Source organism: Bos taurus, chromosome 5 (genome assembly GCF_002263795.3).
Source record: "Bos taurus isolate L1 Dominette 01449 registration number 42190680 breed Hereford chromosome 5, ARS-UCD2.0, whole genome shotgun sequence".
In the NCBI taxonomy this organism is placed as follows: domain Eukaryota; kingdom Metazoa; phylum Chordata; class Mammalia; order Artiodactyla; family Bovidae; genus Bos; species Bos taurus.
In genome coordinates, this window is record NC_037332.1 from 109,737,306 (window position 1) to 109,755,735 (window position 18,430).

General features: G+C 52.1%; 2 protein-coding genes across 7 annotated transcripts; one reads left to right on the forward strand and one right to left on the reverse strand.

The window, feature by feature from the left end:
- Nucleotides 1–706: 706 nt before the first annotated feature.
- Nucleotides 707–8,571, reverse strand: C5H22orf23 (chromosome 5 C22orf23 homolog). Of its 6 annotated transcripts, none has more exons than NR_132765.1 (7): nt 8,370–8,571; nt 7,966–8,077; nt 6,798–6,860; nt 3,159–3,341; nt 1,879–2,010; nt 1,553–1,738; nt 707–1,404 (listed from the first exon to the last, which is right to left on the reverse strand). NR_132765.1 is itself a non-coding variant. In NM_001314055.1 (7 exons), the coding sequence occupies exons 3-7, from the start codon at nt 6,856–6,858 to the stop codon at nt 1,333–1,335; spliced, it is 549 nt and encodes a 182-aa protein (NP_001300984.1). In that variant the 5' UTR covers nt 6,859–6,860; nt 7,966–8,056; nt 8,370–8,571; the 3' UTR covers nt 707–1,332. The 6 variants fall into 6 exon arrangements, 4 of the variants coding, with proteins under 4 accessions (NP_001300984.1, NP_001039718.2, XP_024847546.1 ...); NM_001314055.1 differs by having other exon boundaries at nt 1,553–1,653; nt 7,966–8,056; NM_001046253.3 differs by having other exon boundaries at nt 1,553–1,653.
- Nucleotides 8,572–8,626: 55 nt separating this feature from the next.
- On the forward strand, nt 8,627–16,899 carry POLR2F (RNA polymerase II, I and III subunit F). Its single transcript, NM_001037475.2, is given in 5 exon segments — nt 8,627–8,744; nt 9,216–9,285; nt 12,044–12,174; nt 16,144–16,215; nt 16,707–16,899. Coding segments are annotated over 5 exon segments (384 nt in total). The 5' UTR covers nt 8,627–8,724; the 3' UTR covers nt 16,798–16,899.
- The last annotated feature ends 1,531 nt before the right edge of the window (nt 16,900–18,430 follow it).

Here is an 18,430-nt window from a genome sequence, read left to right on the forward strand (position 1 = left end):
TGTTTTATTTGTTTGTGGCTGCAGGACCATGTTTATTCTGCAAACCCCAACTGGGGTCATGTGGCCTGAGAGGATTATATGAATCCCTCCAAGTGGGAGGCTTGGTTGAAATTTCTGAAATACTTTGATTTACGGGGATGGGAAAATGACAGGATACTGGAGAGCGTGAGGCCTGTGGTTGTCAGAGTTGTGGGGACTGCTGCGTGCTGCGTGCCAGGCCCGGGACGCAACTCCTGTGGGTGGACATCTCAGCCACCCAGGCCTCACAGGCAAGCTGCTGGAGATGAGGTGGGCGGGCTCAGACGCACGGGCTGGGGGTGGATCTCTGAAGCAGGGCTCCTTCGGTCTGGATCCCTCCCACCCCTTTGGGTTTCTTTCTGTGGGTTGTGGGTTTGGTGGTGGAAAGACTGAAAGCTAACTCTGAATCCCGGGGAGGCCACTTGCTGGTTAAATGCCTCTGGTCGGAGTCTCTGGGTGAGCCCTGGTTTTCACCAGGGATGATGAACCATCGTGGGTGTTTACTGAGGGAGTCAGCCAGGAGTGACACGGCTGCCTAGCACAGCACCCGCCCATGGGCTGCTCCGGGAGCCTTGGTTCCATTTTTACTGGAAAAAAACAGCTAAAAACCAACTGGGCTTGAAAAATTCTAACTCCTTGAACAAATAAGCCTTATCCCTCTGAAAACAAAATGGTGTGTGTAATGACCTACGGTAAATGTGTTTTATTAGCCAGTTAATCATAGTGGTTAAATATTTGTCCAAGGCTGTAAGAAGTCAAATAAGTAGGTCCTAAGACGGGTAGGAAGAAAGGAATCATATTCATTAATAAGTTCAGAAAACCTAATGTGTGGGACACAGGGACACACAGTGGGCGAGGTGTTGGGAAGAGGCCCTGGTGGACACCCTTAGACACACACCCAAGATGGTTAAGACCTGGACTTGGTTTCACTGTGTGTGCATGTCTCTGTGTGTGTGTGTCTGGACTTGCTTTCACTGTGTGTGTGTGTGTGTGTGTGTGTGTGTGTGTGTGTGTGAGTGACTTTCCCCGAGAAAAGACTGGGAAAGTGTGTGTCTGGGTGTCTGGATCTGTGACTGGTCTCAGAGGCTCAGCTGACCCCAGATCCCTGGGCAGAGCCTGGAGGAGAATCAGCTCATTTTCTGAGATGTGGTCCATTTTCTAGGGTGCTGTGTCCAGGGTACCGTAGGTGGGGGCAATGCTATACAACCATTTCCATGGCTGAAGGGCAGGGTGGGTGGGCTGACCTGGGGGTGACCCTGCTCGGCAAGGGGGTGGGCTCCCCCGCCCTCTGGGGGGTGGGGGGCGGGTGGTAGATTAAGTGGTGGCAAGAGCCTTCCTAAGTTCCTCACTCCTCTTGTGGTCAATGTCTTCCATTTCCTGCAGTTTCTGCAAATGGCATTGGGGAAAGCTGGGTGTCAGGGCGGATGTGAGGCTAGAGTGGGACCCCCGCAACGGCCCCAGTGAACCCTCACTTCAGCTCGCGTCTTGTCCCCCGCACTCATGTCCCGTCCGCCTTCCCTGGAGCTTCTCCTACCTGGGAGATTTCAGTAAGGATGATCCCGCGGTACTGTCTGCCCTGTCCCAGGGCCTCCATGTCAGCCAGGAATTCTTTCCTCTCCTGAATTTCCTTCACCACTGGACAGGGAGAGGGCCATCCGTGTACAGGACAGCAGGGGCCCCCACGCTCCTGGGAGGGCTGGTGGGGCAGCAGGTTGCCTCTCTTGGGAACGGGAAGCAGTTCTGCGGTCCGTTTCTCACTCGATAGCCCTCAGGGATTCCCCCCTTCCCCTGCTCCCCGGGGCCCTTCCACACACACTCTGCCTTCCCCTCCCCAGCATAACTGGCCCCTCAGGGGCTCACATTCTTCAAAGCGGTCCAGCTTAGGGGCTGGGTCCTCCTGTCGCAGGGGATGGGGCTTTCTTTTCCGTTCCTCCGGCTCCTTCCCGGTGGCAAAGATATTCTGGAGTCTTCGCTTCTCCATCTCCAGATCCCCTGTCGGGCCCAGACGTGGCCTAGTTAAGGTGGGCAGGGCACCCTCAATTCCTGGAGCATGCTTGCTGCAGGGGGCCTGGGAACATGGTAGGGCTTCTGCAAACCCAGCACCTCCTACCCTGGGCCGCTTCTGCACTGGTCAAGTCACAGTAGGCCGGAAGGTGTTGAAAGAACCCAGAAGAGAGCGTCATCAAAATCCACACACTGGGCTTCCCCAGTGCTCAGTGGTAAATGTGGTGGTTTAGTCACTAAGTCCTGTCCGACTCGAGACCCCATGGACTGTAGCCCGCCAGGCTCCTCTGTCCATGGGATTTTCCAGGCAATAGTACTGGAGTGGATTGCCATTTCCTTCTCCAGGGGATCTTCCCGACCCAGGAATTGAACCCGGGTCTCCTGCATTGCAGGCAGATTCTTAAATGCAGGAGCCATGGGGTTCGATTCCTGATCTGGGAAGCTCCCACATGAGCCCATGCACCACAACAACTGAGCCTGTGCTTCAGAGCCTGGGAGCCGCAACTCCTGAAGCCCAGGTGCTCCTCAAGAAAAGCCACCACAATGAGAAGCCTGCCTGCTGCTACTGGAGATTAGCCGCTGCTTGCTCAACTAGAGAAAAGCCAGCACAAAGACCCAGTACAGCCAAAAATAAATAAATAAAATTATCAAAAAAAAAAAAAAATGCACAGACTGCCTGGGTGCAGAGTAAGGCTAAGGAAACTCAATGACTGTGCAGTATAGCCTGGATGGGGAGGCTGTGTGGAGGGGCCAAGAGTCACGTCAGGTGCCAAGTGGAAAGCAGGGGATGTAATGGCTCTCTGAAACAGGCTGGGGCACAGAGGAACCCGGGGTTCCAGGCACCATATGAGTTAGAGCAACAGCTGTGATACCTGACCTCCAAACATTCATCAGAGGTGGGGGGGAAACCAGTTAACTGTTAAAGAGAATTCTGGGAAAATGTATAAAAAGGAACCAGCTAACTGTTTTCCCACGCACCCTGAATGCCTCCAAGCTAACACGTGCCGAAGTTCGAGAGCACTGGTATAAATGGCCTGAGAATTTGATTAGCCGCCTACTCAGCACCCTGTGGGCTGTTTGTCTCCCTGCCCCCCTTAACCCCCTCACAGGGGCTGCGGTTGAGGCTCCTTACTCACGGGTGGCTTGAGGCTTGAACTGCTCCCGGCTGTAGGCCCCGTTGGCTTGGCATCTCCAGGCAGGCCGGAGGTGGGACCGGGCTGCCAGGATGGGAGGCAGGTAGATGGCTGAGCTTGGCTGCTTGGAAGGCAAGACTCTCTGGCTGGAAGTTGGGTTGCACTGCAGGGGGAGAGTGTCTCCTCCTGGGGAGGGAAGGGTCAGGGTCAGGGGGCCCACCTAAGTGGTCCCTACCTGTTAAAACAAGTCAAACAGTACGGAAGAGTCTTCCCTTCTCCCCTCCACACCCTCCCCTCTACAGTGAGCCGTGGTAACAATTTGGTGGTCTCGGCCCCTTCTTTTCGATGCTTACCTAAACATGTTCAAAGATATATGGGCATGTGTAAGATTCCTTTTTCAAAGCCTGGATCACACTGCATTCTATTCAGTAACAGACTAACAATCTTCCATGGGGTCGCAGAGTCAGACACAACTGAGTGACTGAACTGAACTGAACTAACAATCTACCATGAACGTCTTTCCAGATCACTCCATTTATCTGTAACATCTTTATTTTTTTGGCCGTGCCACGTGGATCTTAGCTCCCTGACCAGGGATTGAAACTGCGCCCTTGGCAGTGAAAGCTCAGAGTCCTAACCACTGGACCGCCAGGGAATGCCCCCCAACCACTGTTTTGAGTTGGCTCCTGTCTACCTCCCGTACCTTTCCAGCCGTCTCTGTCATCACCCAGCAGGTAGTATTGAGCATGTACCCTATGGCCAGGCCCGGGACTCGGGGGGTAAAGTGGTCAACAAAGCCCTGCCCTCACGGTACTTACATCTGGGGTTTAGATGATGATAACAGCGCTGATGTTGACAGTACAGGAAGGGCCACGGGGTGTATCAGAGCAGGATTTACCGTTACAAATAGGGTAGCCAGTGAAGGCCTCATGGACATGGTGACATTTGAGAAAAGACGCATAAGTGGTAAGAGGCCAGCCAAGGTGATATTTTAGGGAAGAGCATTCTAGACAGAGGATGGCTCAAGTGAAGGTCCTGAGGTGGGAATGTGCCCAGAGCATCTGAGAACAGACAGCAGATTAGGATGCCAGGAATGGACTGAGCCAGGGGTGGGGTGGAGTGGGAGTAGAGGTCAGAGGTCAGGGAGGGCAAGAGACACACTGGGCCTCATAGGCCTCTGGAAAGACTGGCTTTTACTGTGTGTGAGGTGGGAAGCCATCGAGGCTTCTGAGCAGAGGAGTCACCCCTTTAGCTGCCATTGAAAATACAGTGTTGCGAATTTCCTGGTGGTCCCTGCTTCCACTGCAGGGACCACAGGTTCGATCCCTGGACTGGGAACTAAGATCCCTCAAGATGTGCAAGCAAAAAAAAAAAAAAAAAGATAAAAATAGAAAATATAGAGTTGGGGGTCAGGGCTTCCCAGGCGGCGCTACTGGTAAAGAACCTGCCTGCCAGTTCAGGAGACATAAATGACGCAGGTTCGATCCCAGGGAGGAGAGCACAGCTACCCACTCCAGTATTCTTGCCTGGAGAATCCCATGGACAGAGGAGCCTGGCAGGCTACAGTCCATGGTGTCACAAAAAGTCAGACACGATTGAAGTGACTGAGCACGCACGCACGGGGGTCAAGGGCAGAGGTAGTCACAGTCAGGAAATGGTTTGAAGGTCAAGCAGACAGGACTGCTGGTGGGTTGGATGTGAGGTCTAGGAGAAAGGGAAAGAGGGGACAGGATGACTCTGATGTGTCTGCCCAGAAGAACCAGAAGGATGGAGCTGCCATTGTTTCCCGCTGCCTTTCCTTTCTCGTGCCCTCTATGTAGGGCCAGCCGTGGTTTTTCTCTCTCTTCTCTCAAGAGATGCTATGCTTCCTAGAATGTTCCTCTTACTCTGCCTGCTATTTCTACTTGTCCAATGCCAAATGCCACCTTTTCTTTTGGCTCAGTCTCAGCAAATAGTTAGAGCCCAAGCAATCCTGGGAGTTCAGGTGAAGGAGAGGAATTTGTGGCTTGCAAAAGAATTTAAGCCTCAAAGAAGTAGGACTTGGTTAAGAAGAGAGTAGAGAGGGGAATCTGGGAGAAGAAAGTAGACTCAACACCAATGCTTGGAGGCAATATTTTAAAGAGAAAACATCTAAGGAGAAAAAAACTGGCAAACTGGTGACTTGTGTTGACCTAACCACTAATCAAATTAGTTTTTCAATAAATATTGAGCACCTCGGAGTCAAGGACTTCCCTGCTGGCTCAGATGATAAAACGTCTGCCTACAAGGCGGGAGACCCGGGTTCAATACCTGGGTCGGGAAGATCTCCTGAAGAAGGAAATAGCAAGGCAAGATTTTCTTGCCGGGAAAATCCCATGGATGGAGGAGCCTGATAGGCTACAGTCCATGGGGTCGCAAAGAGTCAGACATGACTGAGCAACTTCACTTTCACTAGGAGTCAAGGTACAATGGTGAACAAGGCAGGCTCAATCCTTGGTCTCCTGGTGTTTACTTTTAATGGAATTTCTAGCACATTCTCTTTATGGTCATGTTGGAAGGAAGGAAGGAAGGGTTGGTTGCTCTGTCATGTCTGACTCTATGCGACCCATGGACTATAGCCTGCCAGGATCCTCTGTTCATGGGATTCTCCAGGCAAGAATACTGGAGTGGGTTGCCATTCCCTTCTCCAGAGGATCTGTAAGGGACATCAAATGATTAGTAGATGACTTGAGTTTGGAGATTGAGTTATGTGACTCAGCTGTGTTGTGGTGTTAGGCTCTGGCAGCCTGAATTGTCCTTGTCCACAAAAAGGAAGGAGATCTGACTTCTGAACTGACCTGATGGAGCCTCACTCCCCCAGCCAGTGCTGGGCAGTCAGTATTTGTCTCTCTGACTCTTCCATCCCAGTTTCTGTGGTTGACCAGATGCCTCCTGATAGGCACCTTCTTTCTCGAAAGAAGGCAATAGCTATTGTTAGATTTGAGTGAAACCTGGCAGGCTTGAACCTTCTGGTATCCTCTTAAAGGTAACTTTACAGATCTCTGTTCTGATCCCCTAAAAGCTGATTCGGTTAAATCTCAGAAAGCAAGGCTGTTTTCAAGATCTTAGAGGGTACCTTGTTACCGTGCCCATGAACATTCAGTATTTTTTCTTTTTTTCATTAAAAATAAATAATACAGTGTGTGGTCAGAGGTAAAATGTGGAAAGGTTTTGCATAGTTTTCCTAAGTTGGAAGCCTTCCAGTAATCATGTTTCTGCCAGCTAAGCTATGAATGAATAAAACTATGCATAAGACACACACAGGCCTCTAGTCTGGAGAGCTCATATGTTATGTGTGTAAGAGGGTGGGAGAGATTTCAGACTTGACAGCGTTCAGACTGTCTGACTGGCAGGAAGTCTCAAATGGGCTGGTTCCCTGTTGAGAAGGCTGGCTAGAGCTGGACTGCAGAAGAGGCTCATGGGCTGGGACCCATGTCTTGTGAAGAAGCAAAGATCAAGACCCTGCAAGGTCAATTCCCCAAGAGCAAGGGTCAGAAATACTATTCAAATTTTGTTTGTGTATGTGTGTTTAAAATGAGGTCCCCTACTCCTCAACATGGAGAAAGCATTAAGATGTGACCCAGAACTCCTCTCCCCCGGAAGCCTCGGTGGGCAGCCTCTTACGTTTCATGGTGTCTGTGATGTGGCGCTGTTGGAAGTTCGTCAGTTTGGATTCCTTCATCATCACTGCAAGACAAAGCACTTCAGTGAAGCTTCCTGGGCTGCAAGCAGATGCCTCATCTCAACCCACTGAAATTTAATACTGTATCGCCTCCTGCTCCCATTCTGGGCACCTGAGTACCTGGCTTGCGGGATTTGAGTTCCTTGAACAGGGATTGAATCTGGGCCTCCCTGCAGTGAAAATACTGAGTCCTAACCACTGGACCACAAGGGAATTCCCTTCCTTTTCTACATTTTTTTTCCCTACACCACTCATCACCATCTAAGTTCGATATACTTACTTATTATTGTTACTTTCCTACTAGAATATTGGCTCCAAGGGAACAATCACTTTTGCTTATTTCTTTTCTTTACCGCTGTTTTTTCAGCACCTGGGACAATGTCTAAAGCACACAGTGGGCTTTAAAACTTCTTTGTTGAGTGAATGAATGAGTGAATGAACAAGTATTCATTAAGCATGTGCCAGGGGCTGGAGCTACAAATGTGAGCCAAAACAGGCATCGTGCCCTGATGGAGTTCATGAACTGAATGTTAATTCAACATTAATTCAGTGGAACACGCTAGGTATCTGATTACAGGTTGCACTAAGCACAGTGAAGGAAAAGGTATTTGGTAGTGTCCCTAAGAGTCGGACACGACTGAGCGACTTCACTTTCACTCTTCACTTTCATGCATTGGAGAAGGAAATGGCAACCCGCTCCAGTGTTCTTGCGTGGAGAATCCCAGGGGCGGCGGAGCCTGGTGGGCTGCCGTCTATGGGGTCGCACAGAGTCGGACACGACTGAAGCGACTTAGCAGCAGAGCAGCAGCAGCAGACACGTAACAGTTGGTTCCACTGTGGTGATGATGGGTGGAGAGGAAATAAGTCTTCCCTGGGGAAACTGAAAGTGTGATCTAAGGGGTTCATGGGAGTTAACCACTCTGAAATTCTTAGTTCTTTGACTTTGGGTCACTTCCAAGTTGTAGGACCCAGACCCCTGAACCTTTCTGAACTCCAGGCTTCTTATCTGTAAACTGAAAATACGGTTACTAAGCCATAAGTCATGTAGGGGAGAACTGAGAAACAGAGGGTAACTGACCACCGCTCTTCTTCTGCCCTTAATGCACTGACCTCTGAGCAGCTCGCAGGTCCCTGGGGTGTAAGTGGTCGGCTTGGGACAGCGCCAGAACCCTGTTCCTTTGGTCACCGTCTCCACCCTCTCCTGGGAAGCCATGGGAGGGCTCTGAAGAGGGAAAAACCCAACGAAACATTCCCAGATCCAATCTCTTCTCACACCCTCAACACCACCCAAAGTTTGGGAGCGGGTGTCGGGTCGCAAGAGAATCGTGATGCCGCCTGTCAACATCGCGACAGTGCCCGATCCTCCCACCTCGAACAGATCCACTGGCAGATAAACACATGCGAACAGAGACCTCATCCTGACCTGTGCCTGTGGCAGGGAAGCCCCCTCGGGAGGAAAGGGGCGTGAGGGCAGCCGTGCCCGTTGTGTGATACGCCCAAACGGGAAACCTCACCCTAAAGTAAGATCCCGGCTGGGTGGCCTCTCTCTCCACAGACAGCGGCGGCTGGGCTCCGGAGATCGTAACCAAGGCTCTGAAGCAGCAGCCGCGCCTGGTCCCTCGCAGAAATACTTTTTGAGATCTCAGCCACTAGAGCCTGCAGCTAGCGGCTCCAGCTACCATGGTAACGCAGACAAACTGCTCCGCGCATGTGCGTATTTATCGCTCCGCCTGCCTCCCGGAAGTGATTACCGCTAGGTCACGGCGCAGGCGCAGAGTACGCTTGGCATCGCGCAAGGCGGAGGTACGCTGTTAGCCGGTCTCCGCGCGGGTCTGGGTCGCGGAACCCGGTGGCTGCTGTGCGGGCGTCATGTCAGACAACGAGGACAAGTGAGTGAGGGAGCGAAGTGACTTTTCCGAAGACTCAGAAAGGGCGGATGAAGCGGGAGCCAGGATCGAAGGAAGTTGAGCCAGGGGTTTAGAGGACTGGGAGTGCTGAGGGGGTCCGCAGAGCCGGAGAAGGAAAAGGCTGGGAACTGGGAGCATAGACCCGGCCAGAGGCTGGGCGCGGAAAAGGCTCCGGCTCGAGGGTCCAGAGAGGATCAGTGAAAAAGTATCTTTCAGCAAACTTCCACTGAGTCGGGCTCTGTGTCAGTACCAAATGTTGATTCAGCTGGGGTCTCTTTCTAGAAGAGGCCCGTAGTTAAGATGAGGACGTAAGATGACTGATTTATTGAATGATTCACTGGCTAGGTGGATATTTATTGAGAGCCTCCTACGTATCACATGAGACTCAGATTTTTGCCCACTTTGATTCTAGTAAGTGATGCTCTAACTAACGGGCTTCTTACACTTGTGCAGTTTTGATGGAGACGACTTTGATGACGTGGAGGAGGATGAAGGGCTCGATGACTTGGAGAATGCCGAGGAGGTCAGTACTGAGCCTTGGGCTCCCCTCTCTGCAGCCCAAGCTGCCAGATAGCCCGGCCAGTGATGGCCGACTGCATGCCTCTGCCTCCCGTTTGTGGTCAGGGTACTGCCGGTTACAATGAGGGGAGACCTAGCCCTGGGTAGTGGAGGAGTCCTACAGGGTTGGCCCAAAGGCTTTTGTCCTCTTGGACCAGAGCATGGCTTCTGGGGCAGTTAGTTTACTCAGAGTTGAAATAGCCCCTTCATTCATTGTGCAGACATGTGCTGAATGTTTATTATGTACCAGGAGCTCAGCAGGGTGGGGCTAAATAAAGAGCAAGGGGGAGAGTGACCTGGGATAAGGCTGGAGAGGTGAGGGCCAAGATCAGGCAAGATTTTGTAGCCTAGGGGTAGTGGGAAGCTGCTGATAAGTTTTGGGGAGCTGGGGAGTGGCATGATCCAGTGAGGAATGAGTTGGGTGGACCAAGAGTCAAAGAGAGCCCAATTAGGGTGCAATCCAGGTGACATCTGTAGCTTGCACTTGGGTGCTGGTAGTGTTTGTGATGAGAAAACAGATGAGAGATTTTGGTGGATTGGATGTGGGGCTGAGAAAGTGGGAGATAACAGGAATGACTCCCATGTCTCTGGCTTGAGCAGCTTGGTGGATGAGTTACTGGCGTCATAGATAAAATAGGGTTTTCTGTGCTGTGTGACTGGTGGAGGAAGAAGTGCTTTATGTCTTCTGGAGAGAGGGATCCCTTGATTTTTTTTAGGTTGGTAAGGTGAAGGCCCTCTTTTGTGTGGGTTGTCCTGTCTGCCTGACACTCTGAGGTTATCTGTTCACTGAGTCAGAAGCCTTCTTCTCTGTTCTTCTGATGCCTTTCCATCTCTCTCCTCTTGATTCTGCCTCCATGTAGTTCAGTCCTGTTCCCGTTTTTCTATTCCTAGTGCCTCAACCTGGTTTAGATCTTTATTGGTTTTCATCCGCATTACTGCAGAAACTTGTTACGGGTTTTCCTGCCTTGAGTGTGCTGTTTGCCTTTCTGCTGCCAGAGTCAACTTTTTCTCCTACCCACATGATTGGTTACTATTGGTCTTGCTCAGTGTTCTCTCTGCTTCGGCCCTTACCCTCTACAGAATATTCTCAGCAGGGTATCCAGAGTGATCCTTTTAAATCTTCAGTCACTCTCTCTCTCCTCTGCTCAGAACCTGCGTCTGGTTACTTTTCATCTCATTCCGAATAAAAGCCAAGAACATGCACAAGGTCCCCCATGATCTGACCAACTGCTCCCTCTGTGACCTTATCTCTTCTTGGTATCCCTGTCATGCCAGGGAATTCCAGCTCAGGACCTTTGACTGTGCTGTTCCGTCTTCCTTTTCCCTTAGATATGCACACAACCTGCTCCTCAGCCTCCTTCAGGTCTGTGTCACATGTCACTTCAATGAGGCCTTCCCTGACCATTCTGTTTCAAATCACTGCATTTGCTCCTTCCTCCAACATCACCACTCGGACACTCCCTGTCTTTTCTCTCTGTTTTTATACTGCACGTTTTACTACTAATTTAATTTATTGTTCATCTCACTGTATTCCTGGGTTGGGAAGATCCCCTGGAGAAGGGATAGGCTACCCACTCCAGTATTCTTGGGCTTCCCTGGTGGCTCAGCTGGTAAAGAATCCACCTGCAATGCAGGAGACCTGCCTGGGTTCGATCCCTGGGTTGGGAAGATCCCCTGGAGAATGGAATGGCTGCCCACTCCAGTATTCTGGTCTGGAGAATTCCACGGACTGTATAGTCCATGGGGTCACAAGGAGTCGTACAGGACTGAGTGACTTTCACTTTCACTGTATTATAATGTAAAGCTCTATGGGAGAAAGAACTTTTATCTGTCTTACTGCTCTGTGTCAAGTTCTTAGAATGTTATCTGACATAGAGTAAGCACTCAGTAAATATTTGTTGACTTAATTTCATATTACAGAATTTATTCTCCTATCTGTAACCCCGTTTGCAGTTTGCACCTTTTGTGCTTATCATACCCCACAGTTAGGCTTCCAGGCTGAGTACGCTGTCTTCCCTCCTGTGTCTTTGCACACATGCAGTTCAGCCTGCCTGGAATGCCCTTTCTTCCTTTCCTTGTTAGCTTGGCAGCTCTCACTCATCCTTGTAGACTAGCCCAAGTCTCATCTCTGGACTGTATTCCTAACCCTCAGGATGAGGTAGATGCCCCTCACTTTCTTGTGTAGTTTGTGGCACACTGGCACACAGTCATAGCACTTGATGTTTTGTTTACTCTTGTCTTTTCCCTGGACTGTGAATTCTTTGAGAGCAGAGACTCTTTCCGTCTCAGCACCTTTAACATGTCTGGCACGTGACAGATGCTTAATAAGTGATTATTAAATATATGCATATGTAAAGATGGGGTGCTTCTTCCTCTTCCTGCTTCGGGTGAGGTTGTCTGTGCTCAAGGTCTTCTTTGTATGGGGCCAGCTCTCCTGGATGAGGCGGCTGGCTTTGGACCCCTGATCACAAGTCCTCTTTCACTAGCTCTGAGACTTTGGCCAAGTTAGCTAACTGTCCAACCCTTTAAAATGAGCATTGCAGTCCCCGCTTCATAAGGTTTTTTTGAGGATTAAGTGAGGTGTTAATGAGGCAGTTGTGTGGTCACGGGCACGTAACAAGCAGTAGTGTGGAGGCGCTTACAATCACTGTTGTCGTCGTCCTGCCCCTCACCCCCAATAACGCAGCCTGAGATTTTTCCCTCTTTTCTGCCTTTGTGTCCAGGAGGGCCAGGAGAACGTTGAGATTCTCCCTTCTGGAGAGCGACCGCAGGCCAACCAGAAACGAATCACCACACCATATATGACCAAGTATGAGCGAGCCCGCGTGCTGGGCACCCGAGCTCTTCAGATTGCGTGAGTATGAGCCCCCTCACCATCGTGTCCTTTGATCAGGCCACAAGGAGCCTCCGAGCTGTTGATCATGGCCCGCACTGGCAGCAGACCCTTCCCTTTCTCACAGGCTAAACACAGGCAGCGCCGTCCCCATGTGCCAGGCGCTGTGCTAGACCCCTGTCCTCGGGGAGACTGTTGGGGGAAAAGGACACAAACAGTAGAGAGTAACAGTGAGAGTACAGAGCGTGAGGACCGCCTGTCAGGTGGGGAAGCGAAAATAAATGCAATAAGACCAGACCTAGACCCTTGTGGGCTGGGTTGTTGGGGGTGCCGCAGCAGCTCCCGCTGGGCTTAAGGTGGTTCTTGAGTAGACTGGGGCCAGCCCAGGGGAGTGAGAGAGCCTTCCACGTTGAGGCCGTGCTAGGAATGTGGAAGCACAGAGCAGTGGTTGGGGGTGTGGGGTTTGAAATTAGCAACCCTTCCTTTCTCTCCCAAGTTGGGAACTTGTTGAAGAACAACATAATTCAGGAGCCAGCCAGTAGCCAACTCAGGTCAGGTCAAAATATGCGATGCTCACATGTCTACCCGTTAGCCACAGGCATTGCAGGCGTCAGAGGCCGTGTCTGCAGGGGCCAAAAGCAGCCCCCCTGAGGGCAGGTGGCTTTGAGGAAGCAGGGGCCCTTGAAGAGGCTGGGCCACAGGTGCTGGCTTTCCCTGCCAGGCTCCCCTGTCAGATGAGCTCCTCCTCTGTTCTGGCCAGAGTTAACTGGGAGGACACAGGGCAGACGTGTTACTGTTGCTCTCATGGCAGGTCCTCCCCAGGGAGACAGGAGGCTGCGGAAAGGAGCCCTATCTCAGACTTCTTACCAGCTGCCCGGGAAATGGTGGACACCTGGAGGAGGGGTGCTTCAGAAGAGAGGAGTGGGAAACAGGCTCGAAAGAAAAGCTGGGGCCAGAGTTGTGGGTGGTAAATATGCTAGGGGAGCGATGATGCTCAGTCTGTGTTGGACTTTATCTGTGGAGTGACAGCGACCACTCGGTGGAGGGTCTTATTGGGGCGGGAAACTGTTCTTCACTCTCTTGGCAGCAGGAGGCCCCCTGCCAGCCTGGTTGCACCCCTTGCTGGTCTGGGTGAGTTGAGAGCCGCACCCCGTATGATGATTTCAGGGTTGCTGGGGTCAGGATCCTCTAGGCCTGCACCACAGGTCACTGCTGCCTACGTTTGGCCATTTAAACTAAGTAAAACTAGATAGGAGTTCAGTGTTTCTATCTCCTTAGTCACATTTCACGTGCCCAGTAGCCTCTGTGGCCGCCGTGATAGGTAGCACAGATAGAGGACATTTCCATCCTTGTAGAGTGCTAGATGGGTGGTATTCACATCTGCCAAACACGACCCAGCAGGAAGAAGAATTCGTAAACTGTTTTTTAAACAAATAAACTGTATGCAAGTTCAAGTCTTTCAGCATCAAATAAGATATTGTGCTTGTGCCTTTTGGAGGTGTAAAGAGGATTAAAGACACAGTTCGCTAGTCATCTAGATGTTTACTGTCTAGTAGAGAAAGGGAACCTGTTCTAAATACTCAGAACCCAAGGCAGACGAGATTGATGCTTTATAAGAGAAGGGAATAAAGGGACGTGGTTTTGAAGGTCTCCTAGGCGCCAGAAATAGCACTAGGAAAGTGAAGGCAGACGTGGGTGGATTGTGGTGGGGGAATGGCAAGCAGCCTGGGGCACAAGACTGGAAAAGGTGTCACTGGTCCCTTGAGTGACCAGTTTAGAAGATGGGCATGCATTTGGTGGACAGTCTGGAGCAGGCATTCCAAACAAGGCCCAGGGTCCTGCTTTCCTTTGGAGGTAAGACTCTTGTCCAACCTTTTTTGGCTGTAGCACTCCTTCAGATTAAGAGCTCAGAGGCTGTCTGGTGGTTTTCCAGCTGCTGTAAGCCCTTGGACAGTCAGGGCTGGAGCTTGTCTTGAGTTATGGGCCTGTGATCTGCACTTGGTAGTAGAAGCTGAACAGTGTTTTCTTGGGTATTTGTGGATGAAGTCTCACTCCAGCTCATTAGCCCCATCTGGTGGCTGAATGGTTGCAGCTGTGCTGTGCTTTGCTCAGCCTCTGAGTCGTGGCTGACTGCGACCCCATGGCTGCTTCCCAAGGAAGGTTGCCCCTTGGAACCCCTGGTGGAGACATTGAGGGCACACTCTCACATTTCCTGTGCATGTAGCAGGGCTGGATGAATGACTGCTCTTGAATTATTCATGTCTTGAAAGAAATAAGGCCTATGCATATCAGGGAAAGCAGTTTGCCACATTCTTTAAAACATTAAATATTAGGGGGAGCTTAAATAATTATTGAGAGAAGATGTAGAGAAAGTTAAATACTTGGTTTCTGCCCCTGGGGAATTTTCACGCTTTGGGGAGTAACAGACATCAGAATATTTAGCAATAAAATTAGTAGATCATTTAGTGTAAACTGGTGTTTCTCAGACTGGCTGGTTATCCGAACCAGCAGGGGAGCTTTGCTAATGTAGGTTCTCAGGCTCCTTCACTAGAGAATCTGTTCAGCGGGCCTGGGGAAGGACCTGGGAACCCGTATTTTTAGCATGCTCTCCTGGATCATCATCAGGTTTGGGGTCCATTAGTGTGAACTTGAGTTGGAATCAATAAGGGTGACTTCCTAGAAGAGATGGGCCTGGAACTGGTCTGTCTGTTTTTAGACCCTCTGCTGTGGGCCAGGTGTTGCACTAGAATAGAACTTGGGGTCCTGGACCACCAGGTCTTGTTTGGAAAACTTCAAACGGGAAGTCACAGTTGAGTGACGGTGGTGTTGAGAGAAGTGTGTGTGAAATGAGTCAGGGCCCTGAGGCTTCAGCACGTGCTTTCCAGGGTGGAGATTTCTGAGCCTCTCACAGGCCTGTAAGAAGAGGAAGAGCTCGTGTGAGGATGCAGAAGGGAAACAACAGGGCCCGCATAGGAAGCTGCAGGGGTTTGGTGTGGCTGGGATGTGGGGTGAATAGAGGCAGGTAGCATGAGAAAGTACTGCAGAGGTAAGTGGGGCCAGAGGAGGTTCTGCCTGCCTGATGGCCATGGGGTATCGAGGAAGAGAGGTAAGCAGGGGAGAGCCTGACCACAGGCCTTGTGTAGGGGCTAGAGGAGCAGGACCCCTGCAGGGGGTGTTGCCAAGACAGAGGAGGAAAACGAGGCAAGCTAGGCCCTGAGGCAGGGCTTGGGGTTGAGTAGAGTGGTCAGAGGGTGAGCTCTTGCACTTGTGGGTCCTTTGTGTGGGAATATTCTGCTGTGGCCGTGGGCTCAGGAGTCTGTGACGGGCCCTGGGAAGGTCCTTGGCCGGGGGAGTGGATGTGATGAATGTCACACGACCCAGTAATGAAAGCTCACGCTTGTCCCTTTCACAGTACCTGGTTTCAGTTTGTGGATCACCAGCTTTCTAATGGGAGGTGTTACAGCATAGTAGAGGAGTCTTCAGGGTTCAAATCTTGGTTCTACTACTCACTGGCTATGTGACCTTGGGGAAATTCCTGACTTCCCCTTGCCTCAGTTTCCTCCGCAGTGAAACGGAAGTAGCAGTAGTACTTCCTACAAATGAAACAAGCTACGTGGGGTGGAGAGCGGCTGTGGCACCTAGTGAGCCTTTGCCTGTAGCAGTAGTGCTTTAGCCTTATTGCTGTGTAGGCGTGGCAGGGCTTTTTGTCTTCATTTTCCAGTGAGGATGCTGAGATCTGGGGAGAATTGAGGGTCCTCCAGGCCCAGTTTAAGCCTAGTCTACTGGCTGCCACTCGAGCACCCTCACTGTCAGCGCCCCGGGACCGCTACTCTGCACCTGCCACTTTGGGGAGGTGTCCTTTCTCGGGGCCCTTTCTAGGTGAGCTCTGGGGTGCTGATCTCATCCTGTTTGTGAAATTCTGCCCAGCTTCATGCTGGGCCCTCTCCCTGTGTGTGTCATCTCTCCCCACACCTGTCCTTACACCTGCAGGATGTGTGCCCCCGTGATGGTGGAGCTGGAGGGGGAGACAGATCCCTTACTGATCGCCATGAAGGAGCTCAAGTAAGTCATCCAGGTCCTGGTTTGCGGCTCCAGAGCCCTGGGGGCATCCCTTGGGTGCTCTGCTGCGAGCCTTCCCGCACTTCCCTGCTGGGGACGGGTGGTCTTGTTCCTGTAGATCCTTAGTTTGGGAGTCAGTCCTTCACGGGGGAGGAGGGGACAGGCAAAGGGGGAGGGGAGGACACTGACGAGACATGGACTGTCCCAGTCCCAACGTCCCTTTTTCCTGCTGCAGTTGGCCTTACCAACATCCCTCTGCTTTCCGCCTTGCCCTTCGCCGTGGGATGGCAGGCCATTTGTAGATTTTGGTTCCACACTCAGAGAAGCAGGGACTTTTTTTTTTTTTTTTGGCTGAAATTCCTTACCTACAAAGTACATCCGTGGTCTTAGGATGCTCCTAAGGCTTCTCCTCCCTTGCCTTCTGCACCTGCTATCCCTCTGCTGCAGAGCCAGGGTCACCACCCTCATGTACCTCGATCTCTCCCCGGTCACAGGGCCCGGAAGATCCCCATCATCATTCGCCGCTACCTGCCCGACGGGAGCTACGAAGACTGGGGCGTCGACGAGCTCATCATCACCGACTGAGCCGGAGTCAGCCTGTGGACTGGGCCTCCGCCCTGGCTCGTCTCCTAGTCTTTTTATAGTCTTGATACGTGTAAATAGTAAATCCTTCAACCTTTCAACTCCCTCTGCCTCCTGCTGCTTGTGAGGCCCACCTGTGTCTTCACTGTTACCGTCCTGCTGCCTGGAGGCTGTGCGCATCCCAGTGGCCCTGGGACCGTCAGCTCTTTAAGAAGCACCAGGGCCCTGACCCCCTGGGCTCCCCCGCGTGCCCCCCCCACCCATCTCACAGTCCACCAGAGCAGAGGCTGCTGTAGGAGACACCTCGGCTGCCTTCCCAGCAGACAGACCAGCCTTTGTGCCCAGGGAGCTGGTTGCCACGGAAACCCCCAATTTCCTTTCCAGTGGGGACTGGCTGCAGGGGCTTCTCCCTTCTCAGGAGTATCACAGAGCAGGTCTCATCAAGCCATCCATTGTTTTCCTAAGGACCTGCCTCGAGCCTCTTATCGTGGGCTGGGATCCCCTTTCAGGAGCCAGTGCCCCCAGCAGGAAGCTTGGGGACGCAGTGATCTCCTGCCCTCCCCGAGAGAGCCCTGCTGGGCAAGTCTGCAGCTGGAGCAAGGGCCGAACACCTGCCCATCCCAGCCGCACAACCCCTCCCATTCCCCACCTGTCAGACCACTCCCCATACGCCAGTCTGTTCTCCACGACCCACCCGTCTGGTCTGCCACACCCATACCCTCTCCTTCCCCAGGCTCTGGACGGTGTCCTTTCCCTTCTGTGTGGAGCCCCTGATCCCTTCAAGGCCACTAGGATGGGTGCTGGGGTGATGGTGAGCAGGGCAGCAGGGCTTCTGGGTTCAAGGCGTGAAATTAAATACAGTCGATCACACTGGTTCTTCCCTCCCTTGGGGTGCAGGGTCAGACGACAAGGAGAGGGTGTATGCTGGCACCAATAGGGATGGGAAGGAAACCCATCTCCCTGAATATTTCAGCCTTGACCTTCAGTCTGCTGCCAGCCCTTGCTCCCAGGAAGAGGAAGAGCCAGGCCTGCCTGACCTCTACAAGAAGCGAGGCCCCCGGGGTGGGTGCACCCTGGACAGGGTGGAAGTGACGAGCATCCCCAGGAGTGGGAGGGGTGTTCGCTGCTCTGGAGAAGGGTTAATTCAGGGAGCAGTGGACTTCGCACCCCCTTCCACCCTCCTCCAAGCCTGTGGAATCCTTTAATCAAGTTGGGTGCTGAAATTTCAGCTCTGAAATGCCGCCTTTGTGCTGGCATCCAGGCGGCCGCCCCAGAGTGCGGGGGTCACTTTCTCGGCCCCGTTTCTCTAAATGGTCTCTTTGTTCCTGCTGGGCCGCTCAGTATCAGATGTGATTAAAGGGAGATGGGGCTGGGGTGGCAGAGGAGAGAGGGACTGGGGGAGGGAGAGGGTTAACCCTTAGGGGATAGGGTGCAGAGGAGATGCAGAAAGGGGTGTTTACCCTCCCACCTGCCCCCTCCATTCTGCTCCGCTTTCACGGAGTCAGGCCCTCGCTACTCAGCTGGCCCGGCCAGGGCACCATCTCCTTGACCCTCTCCAGATACACCTGTCCCTTCTCTGTTTACTGTGGAGCCACTACTTGACTGAGGCCCAAGCTCCTCGGGAATCTCAGGTTTA